Source organism: Mercenaria mercenaria, chromosome 6, assembly GCF_021730395.1.
Source record: "Mercenaria mercenaria strain notata chromosome 6, MADL_Memer_1, whole genome shotgun sequence".
Taxonomy (NCBI): domain Eukaryota; kingdom Metazoa; phylum Mollusca; class Bivalvia; order Venerida; family Veneridae; genus Mercenaria; species Mercenaria mercenaria.
This window is the reverse complement of record NC_069366.1, coordinates 12,186,590-12,202,575: the sequence shown is the minus strand read 5'-3', so window position 1 is coordinate 12,202,575 and position 15,986 is coordinate 12,186,590. Positions and strand designations below refer to the sequence as shown.

Sequence of the window (15,986 nt, the reverse complement as noted above, 5' to 3'; positions counted from 1 at the left end):
GCAAGTTACTATCTCCAAAACTAATGCAGATATTGATTTGAAACTTCACATGTGTCTTCGGGGTTATAAATCTAGTTGATAGCAGCAAGTCCCATAACCCTGACCTTCATTTTGGCCAAATTATGCCCCCTTTTGGACTTAGAAAATTCTGGTTAAAGTTTTGCGTGCAAGTACATACAGCTATTTCTAAAAGGCATATAGATTTGAAACTTATTTTTTCTTTTTCTAGATCAATTACCAACCTCACTGGGTCAAGTCCCATAACTCTGACATGTTTTTTGAGCAAATTATGCCCCCTTTTAGACTTTGAAAATTTTGGTTAAAGTTTTACATGCAAGTTATTATCTCCAAAACTAATGCAGATATTGATTTGAAACTTCACATGTGTCTTCGGGGTTATAAAACTAGTTGATAGCAGCAAGTCCCATAACTCTGACTTTCATTTTGGCCAAATTTTGTCCCCTTTTGGACTTAGCAAATTCTGGTTAAAGTTTTTCGTGCAAGTACATACAGCTATTACTAAAAGGCATATAGATTTGAAACTTATTTTTTCTTTTTCTAGATCAATTACTAACCTCACTGGATCAAGTCCCACAACTCTGGCATGTATTTTGGGCAAAATATGCCCCCTTTTGGACTTTGAAAATTCTTGTTAAAGTTTTACATGCAAGTTTCTATCTCCAAAACTGATGCAGATATTGAATTGAAACTTCACATGTGCCTTCGGGGTTATAAAACTAGTTGATAGCAGCAAGTCCCATAACTGATATGCATTTTGGTCAAATTATTCCCCCTTTTGAACTTAAAACTCTTTTGATATTTAACCTTTTTGGGTAATATTTTCCTGCTTCTGGGACAATATTTCGAATAGTCGAGCTTGGCTGTCTTACGGACAGCTCTTGTTAATTACTATGATCAAACTAGCCTGTTCTCGGGCAATTAAACGAGACAAAACAACTAATTGTGCAGAATTTCATAAAAGTTTGGTTCTGCATGTTTCATAAATGATTCTATACCCAAATAAATACCGTTACAATAGAAGCCTGCCGACTATCACCAATCAATAATTATACACAGCGTATCATCTCGGCTAACGCCTAAGGGGAGTACAGGGGTATTTAATTACCTTGAATCGTCGTATATTAAAAACATGCATCATTGAATTATGATTAAAGCTTGTTTGTTAAACCCTGATAATTGAATACAATTGCAATTAAGTAATTTGGGTTATGGACAAAAAATTGTTTCTTATTTATAGCACCACATCGAAGCAGGACTGATTAAAATGTAGCTTAGTGATACTTCTTTCAAAGAAACATAATCTTAATCATGACTAATTATCAATCTAATTTACAAGATTCTGGTCAATTGGATAATTCTGCTATGTACTTGGTCATTCTATCAGTCACTCTCGTACAGAAAAGTTCAATTAATTGTTGTCCAAAATGGGTCGTAAACGAAAAGCTGAAAATATGCCTAAGTCTGAAATAAAAGTGAAGAAAATTTCGGATTTCTTGAATTGTTCCCAACAGAATACTGTTAAGGGTAAATCTATGGATATTTCGGAAGAGATAGTGTCAAACATTGAATTTTCGCGAGTCTGTCAAAGACTGTGAAGCCAAGTGCTTTGAGTTCAGTTCAGACAATGTGTGTCCCAGACCTAAGGTACTTTCTAGTAGGAAATTTCGTGAGGAATGGAAATTTAATAGGTCGTGGTTGACGTATGACCCTAACACTAAATCAGTGTACTGTTCAGTGTGTAAGACCGCGAATGTGACCAATTCGTTTGTGACTGGATGTAATGTCTTGAAAAAGGAAAACGTGACCTATCACGAGCGAGCAAAAGGTGACATCATTTTTATAAAAAAAACTGTTGATGGTACTAGAATGAATTAATACAGCGCCCTTGTTCGCCTCATGAGAATGTTCAAATTTCCTACACGTGGAGTGAGTGACGCAGTGAACTTTTGCCCTGGCCTGTGTATATTTAAAACAATTCATGCATTGTTTTATCATGTCTAAGGGCCCAAGAACAGGTTAGTTTGATCATAATAATTAAAAAATCGGCAAGAAACCAGCCCGTTCAAATATCAAAACATACTCATGACCATTTTATACCTTCAATAACTTCAACAGTTCAAAATCTACGACGAAACACAAAACCGAGTGTAAAGTACACATAGAACTGATGCATACACATATCTGTAGTGTTCGAAATACCATAGAAACCCACTTATCTGATGAAAAAGCAAGCGAATGTGCGGTAACTTTAGCAAATATTCCCAGTTTAGCAAGTTTGCAACCATTTCACTTTAAAGACATAAAAAGTCCAGTGTGATTGTCTTGAAGTATACCAACAAACACAATATATGTCTTTAAAAAAGATTTAAACCATTTTGTACTTAACTTTATTTGTTTAAATTATTTATTTTTAGGTAGTTATAACTATGTGCTTATTTCTTTATGCCTATTGTCAATGGATCTGTGTTGTGAGTGTTTTACCACAAATAACCCATGGTCCAGACATCATAAATTTCTTTATCACAAAGTTGTATTTGACATACACAGTAAGCCTTTTTCTGATGCAAACTTTGCTTCTAAAAAAACAAATGCTTGGATGATGTTTGACACCAGTTTTAATCTTTTTGTCCAAGTATGATCTCTTTGTGTTTACCATGGGATAAGACGTAACATTACGCAAAGCACAAAAGAAAGCCCACAATACATGGAGCTGAATATTGAATATTGTTCAGTTTATTAATGAAATCTGGCAGTGTATATATCAGGCTTCAAAGCAAATGTCAGCCAACATTTTCAGCCTTGTATCTTGTATGTGAAAGGTCGGGAAATCACTGGTCTCAGAGGTGTATATAGTGTTCAAAATTAAAGGCCGACTCCTTAAAATTTTACGCACTTGCTCTCACACAAATAAAACAGCTGTTTTTGTGTATTAAATAAATATCTCAGTTTTAGTAACTTCAGGGTAACAAAAATATTTATATTAATTGTTTAGGTCCAGTTGGAATTACAATCAGAAGCAGTTCAATGAACCAAAGCATGTATTTGTCTTGATGTGATATTACATAATGATAGGAAGAAAGGTGTTATCAAGTACTTCAGTATCTAAATTCCTTCTTTCTTATACAGATGCACAATGAATTGGAGCATCAGAAAGAGATGGCACGATTTAAGGCCAAGAATCCTACAGTGCTGGAACATGAACCATTCATACCTCATAAGGAAAACAAGTATACAACAGGTTTGTTCAACTCCATTATATTGTACTGTAATGAAACCTTGCTGTATGCAAGTGTATGATCATCAAATGGAATTTACCTTTAGGCAAAAAACAACAGTTACATGTACATATGGCTAAATTAAGCTGAGCTGTAACTAAATACTTCCAGGAATTGATAATTACGGTATTGACCCTGACCCAACGCCCCTTTTAAACAAAAAGCTACTTTTAAAGCAAGCCAGTTTTGACCATCAACCTGGAATATTTTGTAACTGCATGGAACTGTCATTCCTTCCTCTATGATTCATGTTGGTAAGTTGTCAGTCAGTTACTTGCATAGAATATGTATATGAGCCATGCCATGAGAAAACCAACATAGTGGCTTTGCGACCAGCATGGATCCAGACCAGCCTGCGCATCCACGCAGTTTGGTCAAGATCCACGCTGTTTGCTTTCAAAGCCTATTGTAATTAGAGAAACCGTTAGCGAACAGCATGGATCCTGACCAGACTGAGCGGATGCGCAGGCTAGTCTGGATCTATGCTGGTTGCAAAGCCACTATGTTGATTTTCTCATGGCATGGCTCAATTGTATATTCTGGTTAGTCCATTAACACTGGTTAGGTTAACTGTTGAAGACTTTGAGAAAGAATTTAAAACACTACATAAACAGCTAGCTAGCTTGACTCGATGAGTTTTTGAATATTTTTCAGTCTTTGTAGTTGTAATTAATTCTTTGAAACTGAATACTTCCATGTAACATGAATGAGGCATTATGTATCTGATACAGGGAAAATATATCATACAGTTATTATTTTTGGATTTCTTTTACTTGATCTTAGCAGATATCAGTGAGTTTGAATTCAACACAGCCAAACGCATGGTGAAGAGGGAAGCCTTCGAAATGCACAAAAAAGCAAAACAGGATGAGTTAGATAACATACGAATTCAAGAACAGAGAATGAAAGAAGCCGAAGAACGTGCAGAATTTGAGAGAATGCGACGAGAGGCAGTACACAAGGCAAACCCTGTCAAACAGTACAGGCGTATGGCAATAAAACCCAGTGAAAAGCCTTTAACAGCACCTATGTCCCCACACTTTCAGACAGACACTAGATTGAGAACTAAAGCCATGCATGGAGAAAGTTTTATGTCACAGTAGTAAAATGTGATCAAAATTTTATTTAGTATTTATTGTTTTAGTTAAAAAAGAAAGAAAAAAGAGAATGTTTGTTAATAAAGAAAAATATCTTGAATATTTGAAGAAGGGTGTAGTGGTAATTGATTTTCATGATTTGCTTTATCAAGTATTCTTCGAATTTCAGCTGGTCTCGGCCCTCGTCGATCAAGTAGTGGATAAATACATACAAATTGTTAACTACACATTATTATGTTTCCCACACCACTGTGTGGTGGGAACCATATTGATTTACTCCTGTCTATCTGTCCGTCCGTCACAAATCTTGTCCTCACTCTTAAGTCGAAAATTTGTCATCTGATTTTCACCAAACTTGAATAAAATGTGTTTGCCAATAAGTCCTTAGCCAAGTTCAGTAAATAGCCAAATCGACCCAGGCACTTAGGAATTATGGCCCTTGAAACTGTTTTTGATAATCAAAGCACTGAAAGTCTGATTGGTTTCTTTTTTGATAATCAAAGCACTGAAAGTCTGATTTGGAATTCAGAATATATAGGGAGTAGTGTTCTCATCCGATCTTATACTACTATTCAGATGATTAGGCAGTTGTGGGAAACATGAGCTTTTCTCAAAAGCAGCAGCTGCTCTAGTTTTTAAAGTTTTTCAGAATTTAGAAAGTGCTGGATAAAAGGTCATTACCTTGCTTAGTCACAAATAGTTAAAGTTACCTATGATCTGCAGAAATAAATCTTTTTGGACAGATTTCAGGTTCATAAATGATGTTTCTAATTATATATGAGAAAATATTCTCAGTACATTGTATATTTGAATTGAGTGAGATGGGAGTGTAGTTAAACTGCAATGGACAAAAAATCTCAGAAATTAACAGTTGATACTTGTTTCTTTATAGACAATAATTTAACTTTTTGTTGGTGTCTGTTGAAGATACATACATTGAACACGACTATAATTGTTTGTGTCTGTCTTTGAACTTAATTGTATTTGTGATAAACTGTTTTTACATACTTGTCAGTTTTTATTTGTATTTCTGTATCTGTTTTTATGATGTATTTTTTTTTTTCTTTTATTGTACAAAATTGTTTTAGCAACAACTTTCAAAGACTGCATAAAAATCATTTATATTTAAATAAGGAGTTTTTGCTTTTCAAAAAATGGTAGTGGTTTTGAAAAAAAAAATGTATAAATTTAGAATAATTCAATTTTCTTAAACAGAAACTTCTTTGAAGGTAGGAAATTATTACTCGTCATATTGACAGTCTGTAATGCTAGAAAGTTGGCAGTTACCTGTAGAAAAAATAATACAGGTGAAATATCCAGGATGTTACTAGACCGCTGTTAACAGGAAATGATGATCGAGTTGAAATGAAATACAGTAATTACAATAATATGCAGCAGAAAGGTATGGAAAAAGTCAGTTCTGATACTTAATTCACTATTAGGCGAATTCTGTACACACGGTATTGAAACTACCAGAAATTTGTTGTGCTGTAACCTCCCTTACCCCTGGTAAATTCTTCAGTTTAAAGTTTAGATATCAGTTTATCAGAATTTAATTTTTTTCCTTTGTAAAACCAACACAAAGTTTCAAATTAAGAAATTAATGTTAATTCAGTAATACAAATAGATTTGAAAGAAATGTGTAAAAAATCAAAGGCTGTATATGTGGGGCAAATTTGAATAAATAATATATGAGCCGTGCCATGAGAAAACCAACATAGTGGCTTTGCGACCAGCATGGATCCAGACCAGCCTGCGCATCCGCGCAGTCTGGTCAGGATCCATGCTGTTCGCTAACAGTTTCTCCAATTCCAACAGGCTTTAAAAGCGAACAGCATGGAGCCTGACCAGACTGCGCGGATGCGCAGGCTGGTCTGAATCCATGCTGGTCGCAAACCCACTATGTTGGTTTTGTCATGGCACGGCTCATATATAGTTTAAATTATTTCAAATCCTTGTACATGTTGGTCTGTTTCAAGAATAGCTATACATTTTGTTGAAAAGCAGAGTTTATAGTTTCAGTAAAGAAGCAGCAGTCAGAATATAAATGAACTAATTGCTGCCAGTTAAGTGATGTCAGAGGTTCAGCAGAAGTGTTGTACATTGATGGAATACAGTATGAAGATAGTTTCAAGGTGTGCAGGATATCTTTTTTGCTAAAAACGAATGATATATACCTGTACCTGCAAATGTAGAAGCGTTTTTGTGCAATAAAATGCTTGGAATGATCACCAGTATGTCAAGTTTTATGCCAGATACAACTGTTTTTATTAGAACTTTGTGTCACTTTCTGTCTTGTAAATGTCAGTCTTTCTTTCTTCAACTTTCCTTCCAGTTCAGTCCTTTCTTTTAAAACATTTGTATATGTTTTCATTCATTGACATTTTATATCATTGTTGGTATGTCACAAAGCAGTGAATAATAAGTATATTGTGTAATCAAATTTTATTTTTGAACATATAATAAATGTACTATTAAAGATAACATAGGATTTGTATTGTCTTTGTATAGTGCTAATACTGTTCATTAACTGACAGTTACCATTCAAGCCTATTTTTAGCTGGACTGGTGAAGAATAAGGAGGGAGGTTGCACTTTGCTTCCGTTTTGGTTGAAGTTTTTTATGAAGTCTGATATTTTCGTTACTTTAAATATCCAATTGAAACTGTCTGTACTTAACTGTAGTGACAATGTACATTGTGTGTCAAGATGTGTAAATTTTTGCAGTATTTCCAGAATTGTGCCCACTTTATCGTTAAACAGAAATTTTTGTGAAAAAGTTATACAAAATGTTAACATCTGATCATTTAGATCTATTTCTGTTCAGTGAGCACATAATACATGCTAACTTTTTCACTGGATGTATTTTTCAAGACGGAGTTCAGTTAACATTAAGAGCTAAAAATAGAGAGAGAAAAACTTTAAATGATGTTTCTGCTGATGTATCTTCGAAAAAACTTAATCTGTAGCATTCTTGTTTAGACCTTTCTTAAATTTGTTCCAATGGTTTTGCCTCGCCCCTAAAATAGAAAAACTTAAATTAACAAGCTGTCTAAAGACAGTGTGCTTGACTATGAAGCCCTTCTACCTTATACTAGCTTACAGACTAAAGCTTTAGCAAAAAAATTTATGTTGAAAAAGGGCGTAATTTTGCTAAAATGTAAGACAGATGTGAAACTTGCAGAGTAAGGTCATCCCATGATGCTGAAGGGGTGTGGAGAATCAAAAACCATAAAATTTTAGTCTAGTCAAGTAGCTCCCGACAAACATGCAAAACTTTCACAAAATGTCAAAAAGGGGCATAATTTAGACAAAGGAAAAATTAGAGTTATGTAACTTGCCACTCCAGTACTAGTTTAATAAAAAGTTTTGTATTCTTTTGTGAAATACAGTTGTTTTGTCTGTTACATCATTTTTTTCACCACACTTAACTTTCTGTCAAGTGTGTTTTCTGGTCATTCTAACTAAATAACAAGGAGCTGCCATTTTAAAATGCAAAATCATACCCCCCAGGTGTATGACCAAAGATGTTTTTTGAGCTTTAAGGTGAAGATCACATGAAGGTCAAGGTCATCTACAATGTTTATATAGGTCAGTTTGTAGCCTATGTCTTGCCACAAAAACTGTTGAGGGAGTATGGACTTTTGGACAAAAAATGTTAAGGTTTGAAGGTGAAGGCTATATCGGGGTCAATGTCGTCTATATCCTTAGGACACCGGGCACATTTTTATGAAATCTCGCCAGGCATATGTATGTTTTTGATAACACAGAAAATGATTTCACTCGAACTTCAGCTATTTCCGGAAGTAAAGAAAATGAAAGTAGACATGCTAAACTTGAAAACGAGTCGTATTTGGATTCGTTGATAGTTGGGGTGACCCCGTCTAAATGTTTGCACGTGGTTGCTAATGGGAAGTCATTTTTCAGCATTTTCTAACAATTTGAAATTACCTGGGTTTTAGCACGACATGTCAGCTTTTCATCTACAAAAACATATTTGAGCTCGGGGATAAACACAAATCCCACAGGGGTCCATAACGGAGCAAGGGTACATGAGATTTTTGGAACTTCATCAAATCGCTGTTACAGAATCCAGGAACACTGGTTCGGTTAACTGCCCGCCGTTACATGACTGAAATACTGTTGAAAAACAGCGTTAAACCCAAAACAAAACAAACAAATATCTCGTCAGTTTGCAGGTCTTGCCACAAGGTGTTGAATGCGAATATGAACTAAATTGGGTAATTAATGTGGGTTATATGCAATCTGGTTTGTTTGGATAGACAGACAGTTCAGTCACTACCAGTATATGCCCATGTGGTGGGGCATAAAAATATCTAAATAAATGAGGGTTTACAAAACAAAAGAACACATACTGATAAAAATTTATCACAGTTCATTTGTTCCTGTAAAATATTACAAACAACTCGCAGATCATGTTAACAAAAACCTGTGAAAAAGAAAGCAAAGTTTTTAATTACTTTAAAAGGTGAACACATCATGGTCAAACACAAAAGCAGTGCAGTTTCTTTTGACTGTTATGGTGTGAGTGATCAATTTTCAACTAGGAAAAGTGAAGTTTTACTGATAAATAATTTTGATAGGCAAATAGAAAATTTATTCAAAACATGTTAATATTGAATACATATAAGTACTCTTGAAATATTTGTATCATAAATTCGAACTTCTTTAAAAAGCCTATTATTCTATCTACTTTAACATGTATGTACTCATATATGACTGATACAGGTGAAACATGGCAGCTTCAGCAGATCTGTCTTATTAAATTATTAACATTTCTGTACAAACAGTGTTTGGTAAATAATTGACAACTTCCAAACAAAACACTAGCACAGTTTAAGGTAACTTATATCTGCACTTCAGACCCTTGTGAGACATTCAGAGAAAAAAACATCAAGGCCTGCACCAAGAGTTCCTTGCTTATGATCTCAAGACACTGAATCCCCACAAGTGAGCAGAATAATGTTGATACAGTGATCTGGCACAGATTTAACATCTTCAAGAAATTCCCATCAATTACTCTTCCTCTTCAAAACGGCATTTGTATGTTAACAGCCAAGACAATCATCAGTGATACAAGGTCTGATCAAATTTGGATCCATAAAATAGCTTCCAGGAGACAGGAATTTTCCACTTTGTATATTTTACCACTGCTTCCTCATCAGCTCCACCTATAGACCGAGACTGAAATTAAAGAAAATACACTGAATTTGTGGCTTTCTTGTTTCTATGATGGAGAATATAAAGGTTGTGAAATCCCAACTTAACATTCTGAATAACAAACTTTTTACTGATGACTCTAGCTCAAATACTTTTTAGTACATAAAACTTATGACAGACAACTGGACATTCAGAAGGGCTGCACACATATGAACAAAGGTCAATCTATAAGTGCCATCCCACCCCAAACCAAAACATTTGGTGGTGGGGGTCCCATAAAGAGTATATTCTCAATTATTATGGTTCAGGTTTCATAAAAACCACACAGACGCCACGTATTTGATATTCTCAATATTGCCAACTATCTCTGTACCAAGTTTCATGAAAATATATTGTACTCTATTTATTGCAGAAACCACTTTGTTGTACATGTAAAAACATTCAAAGTTTAATTAAAAATTAAAAAACAAAACATTATTTTAACTGGGGGCCATATGCTTCTTTTCATGGAATTACACCCTAGTGTATAATTGAAGGTTCCATGTGCACCACTGTATTAACAGATCTGCGGATGTCTCTGAATTGTTTTTGTACTTGCAGTATGTGTAAATGTTGAGTTCTGCTCAACCCGGGGATAGAGGGCGTGGACAGTTGCATCCATTTCCACTACCATCTATGAACAGGTTCAATCAAACTGAGCCTGCAACATTTTCATTGAGAGACCTGTCTAATTTCCACTTTTTTATTTTATCAAAAGTACCTGAGAAGAAGTTTCGTTCAAAAATGACATGAAGGGCCATAGCTCCACAAAAAATCAATTAACTGGAAATTGCTGACTAGCCTAGGTTTTGACCCTTCCTACAAAGTTCAGTTAAAATCTGACCAGTATTTTTTGTAGTGTGGACAAACTTTTGCGACAAGACAGGCAAGAAAAAAATTAATATATTTCCCCATATATTGGGAGACATAACAAATGAACCAACAGAAACTACTTACATGAAAGAGAATGAGGCCAAGCCATCTGTTGAGTCTGTTAGCCAGCTCCACTGCTTCTACAACATTATCACCTTCAGCACAGAACATCAAACATATTGCTGTAGGAACATCTTCATATCTACAATAATTTCAAAATAAATATGAAAATACTGTAAAAATCATTTAATTTCGTAGGCATGAAATTTCGTGGTTTTGATCAAAACAGCAATTTCATGGGGATATGAATTCGTGGATTTCAACTTTCGAACATAAAATGAATTGGAATTTTACTTGTTCACTCGGATTAAATTTCGTGGATTGACTAAACCACGAAATCCATGAAAATTAGTCCCCCACGAATAATAAGCTTTCTTGTGAATTCAGTGTTCACATTAGCCAAATCATGTGCCCATACTGTTGCCATAATTTCTTGTCTAAATGACATCTAAACACTTCGCTGCATTAGTTTCAGAAAAAATTCAGACTGGAAGAAATTGCTTTTTGTGCCAGTGACTTTAATGTTTTCAACCTAAATGGTCCAAATAAGTTCAGACTGCAGTACTTCTGGTTTATGATAGGAATTAATCTTCATTACTTTGAGAGGACAGACAACGTGTTTATAGAATCAATTTGCTTATTTGTATCTTTTTCATGTGGAAGCATTTAATTTACAGATTCAAATAATATTTGGAAGGTGATGGCTAGCAGAACTATATTACTACAAATAAATCAAGTTCAGGTCAGCCTGGAATAAAAAAAAATATTGAATGTGATTTTTTAAGTTACAAACTCATTCAGAAGTCAACACATTTTCTATCATTACATGTAGTACATGATGTACAATAAATTCAGCCAGTTTCAATTTGTAATCATAGCATGAATCTAACTGAAAAGTAAAGCTCATTCAGAAGATAAAATAAATGTTATAGCTTGGATTTTGATGAACTCAAAAAGTTCATTCTAGACATAGCTGTCAGAGAGACAGTGCGAGCTTAGATATGAGCCCTGCATAGTTCTGAGTGTATACAGCAAAAGTAAGGTGAAGTGAAACAATTTTCCAGGTTAACTATTTCTTTTCAGAAAATTGTAAAAACTCTCAAACTTATAAGTCTCCTGGCATTTTTTTAGTATTCATCAACATCACTTCATATATGCATTTACAAGACATACTTACAGATCTTCAAATAAAGTTTTGGCAACTCCACCACCAGGAATGTACAGTTCTCCCCCTTGGTCTTCACCTGCTTCTAACATAGATGGCGCTGGAAAACTCTGTCGTTTTTCTAACTCTTCCCATTCATAGAAATTGCGGAACATGTCACCAAACATCTTTTCAATTTGTGGCGAGGCAACAAACCTGAACTGAGGCCTGTATTAGAAAATAACGACTTCAAAATATAAAACATATATATATATATATCATTACAAATCCTTCAGTCTGCTTGACTGAAAACTGATCAAGAGGTTACCGGTAAACAATATTATGTTATTTAACATTGTTCTGTACAATACGGAGATATATTTGGACGAGTACCCACCTGAGAAAACCATATTTGGACGAGCCGCTAGGCGAGTCCAATATGGTTTTCTTCAGCTGGGTACGAGTCCAAATATATCTCGTATTGTACATTACAATGTTAAATCACCTTTTTATTCTATATCTATTTTATCTAAGTTTAAATTAAAAATGTTTCACTGAATATTGTATTCCTGCCTTTTCTGTATTTTCCCAGCTTGGTATGAGTGCAAATATATATTATACAGAACAATGTTAGGCTCATCCAGGTCAATAGTTTCCTGATGAAGGTCAACAGTCATCCTTGGCTAAATAATAAACAACTATCTACCTTTTAAGTGCTTAATACCCTCCCACTTGGAACACTTCCTATTCGAGTAAGGCATGTTAAGTGACAGTGACTGACCATGGCAGCTCAGACCTGGCCATCTTTGTGTCTTACTTCTTTTTACTATAAATGAAAAAATTTAACTGTCTACAAACCCCTGTAATTGTGTATCAAGTCTTTCTTCTGCTGAACTACTGGTTGCTATGACAACTCTACTGAACTGGTTTTCTTTGATCCACTGAACTAACCATTTCCTAAACAAACCCCTCTTTCCCTGTAAAATACAATGCATCATTTCTATATCAGAAATTCTAGAATGCAGATATGATAAATTTCTACATATAAATCCTCTATGTTAAGAAAGAATAAGTATTTCTTACACTGTTTAAAGTTTTTAAACAAACGGCTTCCTCAAATGAAAGAATTCTACACCCAAGAAAAGTTTCGAAGTCAAGGAGTTGAGGGACGAATGATCCGAATTTAGCGATCTTAACAACTGGGTCATGCAGACTCACTATTAAGAACATTATTCACAAGATGTATTTGCATGTACGAAAATTATTTACTTCATTCATTGATTTTATACAATTCGTAATAAATAAACGAACAACTTTATTCTATCATTTTGGACTGAGATTATGATGCCCGTACATCACTATTTGCCTTTCCTAATTTGCACATAAATAAGCATAACATGTGCCGGGTAGCTTACCATTTATTACCGCCACTGTAGTTAGTCCAAGGGACATAAGGCGTTTATAAAGCTTATGAAGTTCGTCATGATATTCATCAAGAGTTGTCGGACTTTGTGTTTTCAGCCAGTTTATATCGAGTCCTGTACTAAAAGCTCTCCCTTCGCCAATTGTTATAAGCCCAGTTATATCTTCATTTCTAAAATTAAAAAAAAATCATGTTATGTGAAAATTAGTTCTTTATCAATTACCAGTGATTAATTTCTGATAACATCTTTAGATTAAGTGTCACAAACACAAAAGTATATTAATAAATAAGAGATTTTTAATTGAAAATACCTAAAAGCACCCAAAACAATTGCTTCTATTAATTGCGAATTCTGCACTACTAAAGAAGCTGCTCATTACACAAAAGTCTGAAACTACATGTATATCATTTTCAAATAACACTGTTACCCTTATTTAAAGTGTCGGCCGCTCAATCCGGGCCAGGGGTCGTGGGTTCGAGCCCAACTGGGGTCACGATCAAGACTTCTCATATGACACCAGTACTGGCTTTTCCAGGAAGCGGACTCGAGAGTGGTTCCAATAAGCTTAAAGCTTTCATCACAATCGAGCTAAACAAATTAGTACAAACTAAACTACTCCTATTTCAAATCAATAACATAACAGATGGTTATTGAAAGATCGGCGTGAAATTGGCAGTACAACAGTAGCAGCAATAGGAAGATTCTTCTTACTGTTTTATACTTTACACACAGTAGAATGAGTGACTTATAACTTACTTTTCGATGTCGTCCAAAACTTGATGCCATGTTCTCACAAAGTCCATGGTAAATTTGTTATCGCCATTACACATTATAACCACAGCAATTCCATCTGTGTCTGTTTGTAACCGTATTCCATTGTAGTCCATTATGTCAACAGATGTTCGTCAACAAGTGTTTAGTCCTATTATTTTCATTATTTCCTTGGTAAGGATATTGAATATTCCGCTCGTATTTCTATAATCCGCGCAGCTACACCATCCACTAATCTACTTTAAACGCTTACAATTTAGTAAGCTATTCATAGTATAAATAACCTATATGATACATTTGCTTGATAAATTCTAAATATTGACCCCCCTGTGTTGATATGATAGCGTATTTATTTACAATTTATAATGTATGCCGCTTCGACTGTCCGCAAGTTTTTCTATCGTTAATCTGCGAACCACAGTTTTATGATTATCAACAAGTTTTGTATACACAGTCGTCAAATCTTCCTTAACAATGTTGATAACGGTAGCCGGAAACATCTAGTTAATCTCACTCCTGACTTTGTCTATATGTCTTCACGGTAGGTTTTCTAAGTTTTTATCATACTTGTTTCATTCTTATTTTCAATAGGTTAAAAGTCACACTGACAAAGTTTAAGGTCATTTGACGACTTTTTTCTTCTTTTAATAAAGACAATTTAGGTCAGTTGCAATACTGGCTGACCATTCTATCACCTAGGACAAATGTGTCATTCACAAAGTCCGTGAACTTTTCAATACATTCAATAAATCCTCTATGATATGGAAGATTGATTTTATAAATATCCATAAGTAAATTGGCATTGTGATTGACTGTATCACGCACGTGTGATCTGTGATTATTTTCGTCTAAACTCTGGTGGAGCGCTGCAATAGTCCTAGATGTATTTATCGTCAGATGTTTCTTGTCTCGTGCATTATAAACCAACCAGTTGTCGTAAGCAATTGATCCAACGACTATTTCAGGAATATCTTGCCACGGATATATCTTATTTGTAATGAAATAATCCTCGGCAGAGGTTACAAACACTTTTCCTCTACTTTTGATCAGTGCTTTTAAGTTTTGTCTTGGTGATATTTCATTTCCTAATACATTAATAACGTTCCACCTCAGCCCTGTCAGAAACACTGGTGTAGATGATAAAATATCACTGTCCAACTTGTAGACAAGGTGAACAAGTGTCTGTACCAGCCCGTCGTCAAACAGAATATCAGAATTTGCATAACAATAAAATGTTGAATCAAAGTTCTTTATTACATTAATGTACATATACTTCAGCACCGGTAATCCATTGTCTGCTGTCTTTGTTAAAGGCGTAACCGTCCATCCGGCTTTTGCAGCATCTTTCGCTAAGACCGAGTCGTTAGTGAATAAAACGGGATTTAGAACTGGCTTGAAACTGGCCCAGTTTTTCAGCGTGTTGTTGTAAATGTTAGATTTTTCTTCATTTCTAGTCCATGTTGAAAATATAGTCAGCAGTGAGGTAGACTTAAGTGTCCGGTTTGTTGAATATTTTGTTTCCATGAAACTGTCTTTGGCGGCCCATTTCTTATCTATATTCATTTGCTTTAAAGTAAGCTTAATTTCATCTACATCTTTTGTCAAGTTGCTAATAGCGTCCAGTATTTGCGTTAGATTACGATCAGAATTATCAACACTTCGATGACTATCATCTGCTGATGAATGCCCTGAAGATTCTATGTAATCAGATGCGAGATGAATCTGACGGGTGCGTCCTAACGAACTGTTTCGAGGTCTTTCTGTGATGAATGTCCTTCGACTGATGAAATAGAAGTGGTACAACAATAGATAAAAAACCACTGCAGTTATCGTTATTATAAACAGCGGCCTCATCTGGGTCCCTGATTCTGGAACGGAATAAATTTGGTGATGTTAGACCCACATAGCATTGGCAAAATGTTCGTGAAATTTCCCACCGTGTACAATAAAGAGTAGAAAAGATTAATTGAGCCGTGCCATGGGAAAACCAACATAGTGGGTTTGCGACCAGCATGGATCCAGACCAGCCTGCGCATCCGCGCAGTCTGGTCAGGATCCATGCTGTTCGCTTTCAAAGCCTATTGCAATTAAAGAAACCGTTA

General features: G+C 35.0%; 3 protein-coding genes across 4 annotated transcripts in view; 1 reads left to right on the top strand and 2 right to left on the bottom strand.

Moving 5' to 3' along the window:
• Positions 1–6,877, top strand: part of LOC123549618 (targeting protein for Xklp2 homolog) — a 28,610-nt gene extending 21,733 nt beyond the window's left edge. Inside the window, exons 18-19 of one of the 2 annotated variants that reach the window (XM_053545120.1) lie at positions 3,148–3,259; positions 4,083–6,877. In XM_053545120.1, the coding sequence (XP_053401095.1) occupies positions 3,148–3,259; positions 4,083–4,399 (429 nt within the window). In that variant the 3' untranslated portion in view covers positions 4,400–6,877. Of the gene's footprint in view, positions 1–3,147; positions 3,260–4,079 lie in introns of both variants that reach the window. The other variant, XM_053545118.1, reaches the window with a different exon arrangement.
• Positions 6,878–8,765: 1,888 nt separating this feature from the next.
• On the bottom strand, positions 8,766–14,000 carry LOC123549621 (proteasome assembly chaperone 2-like). Its single transcript, XM_053546669.1, has 6 exons — positions 13,870–14,000; positions 13,105–13,283; positions 12,548–12,740; positions 11,723–11,917; positions 10,570–10,687; positions 8,766–9,597 (listed from the first exon to the last, which is right to left on the bottom strand). Exons 1-6 carry the CDS (start codon positions 13,998–14,000, stop codon positions 9,481–9,483), a joined length of 933 nt encoding a protein of 310 aa, XP_053402644.1. The 3' UTR covers positions 8,766–9,480.
• LOC128557591 (uncharacterized) lies at positions 13,109–15,756 on the bottom strand. Its single transcript, XM_053545117.1, has 2 exons — positions 13,870–15,756; positions 13,109–13,283 (listed from the first exon to the last, which is right to left on the bottom strand). The coding sequence occupies exon 1, from the start codon at positions 15,736–15,738 to the stop codon at positions 14,548–14,550; it is 1,191 nt and encodes a 396-aa protein (XP_053401092.1). The 5' UTR covers positions 15,739–15,756; the 3' UTR covers positions 13,109–13,283; positions 13,870–14,547.
• Positions 15,757–15,986: the final 230 nt, after the last annotated feature.

What these genes read in the sequence shown, in the direction of transcription:
- LOC128557591 (XM_053545117.1), bottom strand. Translation starts at nt 15,738, where the DNA reads ATGAGGCCGCTGTTTATAATAACGATAACTGCAGTGGTTTTTTATCTA.
- LOC123549621 (XM_053546669.1), bottom strand. Translation starts at nt 14,000, where the DNA reads ATGGACTACAATGGAATACGGTTACAAACAGACACAGATGGAATTGCT. An exon ending in AAAACTTTATTTGAAGATCT is followed by an intron (nt 10,688 to 11,722) that starts GTAAGTATGTCT and finishes AAATTATTGTAG; the next exon opens with ATATGAAGATGTTCCTACAG. An exon ending in TTGGCCTCATTCTCTTTCAT is followed by an intron (nt 9,598 to 10,569) that starts GTAAGTAGTTTC and finishes CTTTAATTTCAG; the next exon opens with TCTCGGTCTATAGGTGGAGC.